Source organism: Trematomus bernacchii, unplaced genomic scaffold, assembly GCF_902827165.1.
Source record: "Trematomus bernacchii unplaced genomic scaffold, fTreBer1.1, whole genome shotgun sequence".
Lineage (NCBI taxonomy): Eukaryota > Metazoa > Chordata > Actinopteri > Perciformes > Nototheniidae > Trematomus > Trematomus bernacchii.
This window is the reverse complement of record NW_022987549.1, coordinates 685,993-690,212: the sequence shown is the minus strand read 5'-3', so window position 1 is coordinate 690,212 and position 4,220 is coordinate 685,993. Positions and strand designations below refer to the sequence as shown.

General features: G+C 39.4%; 1 protein-coding gene across 1 annotated transcript; it reads left to right on the top strand.

The window, feature by feature from the left end:
- The first annotated feature begins 2,897 nt into the window (after positions 1–2,897).
- On the top strand, positions 2,898–3,842 carry LOC117476974 (olfactory receptor 51L1-like). Its single transcript, XM_034123660.1, has one exon. It carries the CDS (start codon positions 2,898–2,900, stop codon positions 3,840–3,842), a length of 945 nt encoding a protein of 314 aa, XP_033979551.1.
- Positions 3,843–4,220: the final 378 nt, after the last annotated feature.

Sequence of the window (4,220 nt, the reverse complement as noted above, 5' to 3'; positions counted from 1 at the left end):
GACACGGCTGTGATCTGAACACATTGCACACACACACACACACACACACACACACACACACACACACACACACACACACACACACTTTCTAGTCTTACCTAGAGACGCAACTAAAACTAGACTTTTTTGTATTTGCTGAACGTTTATGTGTAAGACAGAAAATATTTAGCTGATTAATGATTTCGGGGGGGGGGGCCCTGAAGACCCTCATTACATCAGCTTCTGTGGACACTGCTGTCATCTGAATACATTGCATCATATTACTTAGTTGCAAACACACACACACACACACACACACACACACACACACACACACACACACACACACACACACACACACACACACACACACACACACACACACACACACACACACACACACACACACACAGTGTACATCACTTTAGGTCATTTCTGATAACGATGTCACCACATCTTGACCTCTTTGACCTTAGAGTGTAAACGTTAAGGCTCTTTATTACTCATGTTGATGATATGTCAACTCATTTGGTTGGTTTATCATCATTAACTCACACACATGTTATCGTGGAAAGGTCAACTTGAAGTTTTAGGGATGTTTGAGATGACCACACTTGGAAATGCTGTGCAGTGTTACAGACTAACTTCAATACAAAACTGCTCCCACGGTGATCATCTGTACCAAACAGGAAGTGGACCCTTTTAAAGCTCAGAGCTTTTCCTTTCTGACCAAGCTCTGATTTGAATGAAACTACCAAACCAGAGGCATATAGAAAACTCTGCCTCGTGTTCCTCCTGTCTTTGGAACACCTTCTGGTCTCTTTAAGGGCCACAAATACATAGTTTCTCTATGTTTACCAAAAGCTCGGGAACATTCAAGAAGATATTCTGCAGATTCATTGACCATTTTTAATCGAGGGGGAGACCCTCATTCCATCAGCATCTGTGGACACTGCTGTCATCTGAATACATTGCATCATGTTACTGAGACACACACACACACACACACACACACACACACACACACACACACACACACACACACACACACACACACACACACACACACACACACACACACACACACACACACACACACACACACACACACACACACACACACACACACACACACACACACACACACACACACACCCCTCAGTAACATGATGCAACGTTTGCATCCTAGCAGCAGACAGACCTAAAGTGTCCAGCTTCTTCAGAGTGGATCATTACAGGGGGGGAGGCTTCCTCTCATCATGTCAAAGCTCTCACTAACATGCTGAGTTACATACGTTGTTTTATTGTTAGTACCCACGTTGAATCTTAAACGTAATTGTTGATGGTTGTTTCAGTTGTCTAACTATTGTAAAACACACTACTGACTATTGAATGCTTTCAAGGTTATCGTGCTGATCTGAACACAAGTATAAGATATGTGAATGTTCCTACAGCACACTTTCACGCATGGAATCAGTAAGTCAATCATTATTCTGTATGAGTGTATTTATATGTGCTGATGTACTGAGAGTGTTGAATTCATTGAATCTGTTATTCTTATGCAAGCATTGATTAACATAGTGTATATGCTATGGATTATTGTCACTTACATTATCCTTCAATGTGATGATACTATATGCTGGCTAGGGCAAGTTTAGCCTTTTTTTCTTCCCCTCCTTTCCTTTACCGGTTGATCTTTGAATGCATCTCTCTTTTTGCTTTAGGTGCAAACACAAACATTTTAAATGTGAGTGAAATACTGTTTAAATAACAGAGAAATGCCAGGATTGTGGTGCATGTAGTTTATGAGAAGGTCTTATTTTGTGTACATCACTTCTTCAGTTACTTGGAATTTATATTTACTATTGTCAGGTCCAACTGTGAGCGTTTGCCATTCACATGCATGCAGGTTATTGTGGTTTTTAGTATTGTATGTGTTGAATTAGGACATGTTGCATTTATATTCCCTCCTTTTTATCCAGATATAGAAAGTGAGTAAGTCTGTGAACTCCTGTTTGAATAACTGAGACATGCCAGATCTTTGCTGCATGTAGTGTATGTGGAGGTGAGATATTCCCAGCACAATATTGTCACGTACAACCCTAGGAGATTTTACAATTCACATGCATGCATGCAGGCTGATTTTGTATTCATATTAATATATTAATATTGAGTAACATATGTTGTTTTATTGTTAGTACCTTGACACAGGTAGATAATCATACTGTATACATGTGTATACTGCTTCTGCATGCAAGTATTTGTGCATATATATGTATTTAACATAAGGAAAGAATATATTCTCACTTATATTTGACTTACTTCAAATTAGATTATATTGATTATTGTCTGCTTGTGACCTTTCCTTAAGTCTTGCATCTCCTTTCTATAACTCTTGTTCTGTCTATGAATGTGTTCTCTGTTTAGGCCAACTTGCAAACATGAAGGAGGCAATGTGTAAGAGTGTGAAATAATGTTTAAATCAATGCGAATTACCATCTTGGTGGTTCATGTAGTTTATGAGACTTTTTTCCTGCCCTTCATGTGTGTGCTTCTCTTCTCCAGCTATCTGAAGTTAAATTCAATATTGTCAAGTACAAGTGTTAGGAAAGTTGCAATTCACATGCACGCACGCTTATTGTGTTTTTGTATTACTGTAGGTGTTGAATTACGACATTTTCCTTTGAACATTTCCCTTATTGTGCATTTATATTCCCCCTTTCTTCGCAGATATAGAGAGCCTGAATAAGTCTGTGAACTACTGTATGTGGAGGTGAGATTTTCCCAGATGTTATATTTAACATGGTCACATACAACTGTTGGAGATTGCATGCAGGCTGATTTTGTATTAATATCTGAAATGTAGCTAACATCATCTCATTTACAGTTCCTGTATTGTTCCTCTCTTTGGAGCAGACATGACGAGCAACAGCAGCCTGAACCCTCCCTACTTTCAGTTCACTCTGTTTGCAGACTTTGGGCCCCTCAGATACCTGTTCTTCATCTTGTGTCTGTTCATCTATGTGACTATAGTCTCTGCTAACATGGCCATTATTCTGGCAGTGTTCCTGGAGAAGTCTCTGCATCAGCCCATGTATATTTTCATCAGCTGTCTGTGTGTAAACTCTCTGTTTGGCTCAGCTGGATTCTTCCCCAGGTTCCTGCAGGACATCCTCTCTGACTCTCATTTGGTCTCACGTCCATTATGCTTTATTCAGGTGTATGTTATTTACACCTATGCTTCCTGTGAGCAGACCATCCTCACCATCATGGCCTACGATAGATTCATTGCTATCTGTCTTCCCTTACACTATCACAGTAAAATGACCTTCAAATGGGTGCAGGTTCTTGTGCTTGTTGCTGTTTTCTACCCAGTGTTTACTATTGGCTTTGGTGTCTATCTTACTGTTAAATTACCGCTGTGTGGAAATAAACTGAACAGGATTTTCTGCTCTAACTGGCCTGTGGTGCAGCTCTCCTGTGTGGATACCACTCCAAGCAACATAACTGGTCTGTTTCTCACGGTGACCATCATCTTCATCCCCATGTTCTTCGTCCTGTACACATATCTAAGGATTCTGCTGGTCTGCAGGAGGAGCTCGTCTGAATTCAGAGGAAAGGCGTTACAAACCTGCCTGCCTCACATCGTCTCCTTTTTGACCTACTCCATCTCTCTATTCTGCGAGCTGTCTCTGACTCGATTTGAGAATGATCAACTGAATCCAAGCATCACAGCTATTTTGTCTTTAGCGTATCTGATCATTCCCCCCCTCAATAACCCTATCGTTTATGGCCTGGGTCTGCCTCAAATCAAAGGAGTCGTGTTAAGATTTCTGAAGAAGGGTCCTGCTGCTGAAATATAAAAGGAATATGTTGACCATGTTAGATTGTGTTTCCTATCATAATTATTTAAAGGGATATATGAATAGATAGAGATCAACATAAAGCACAACAACAATATTATATACTTGATTTAACTCAGATTTGGCTTGAATTTCCCTCAAATGTGAAAATATTACTATTCTGTTAAATGTAATAGATTTAAAGTTAGAACACATATTATGTGCTGCCTCTTCATGCATATTTAAAGTCAATATTAAAATGTCTTTTTTTTTAACATATCCTCATAAAAAGTAGATTTGACAGGATTTGAGGTGTACTGTATGTTAGGCATTGTGATGTTACACCACTTACTGTTGTTATTGTGTTTTAATATTTTGTTGTGAATCATTCACCCTTTG

Coding starts and splice junctions, on each gene's coding strand:
- LOC117476974 (XM_034123660.1), top strand. CDS start 2,898: ATGACGAGCAACAGCAGCCTGAACCCTCCCTACTTTCAGTTCACTCTG.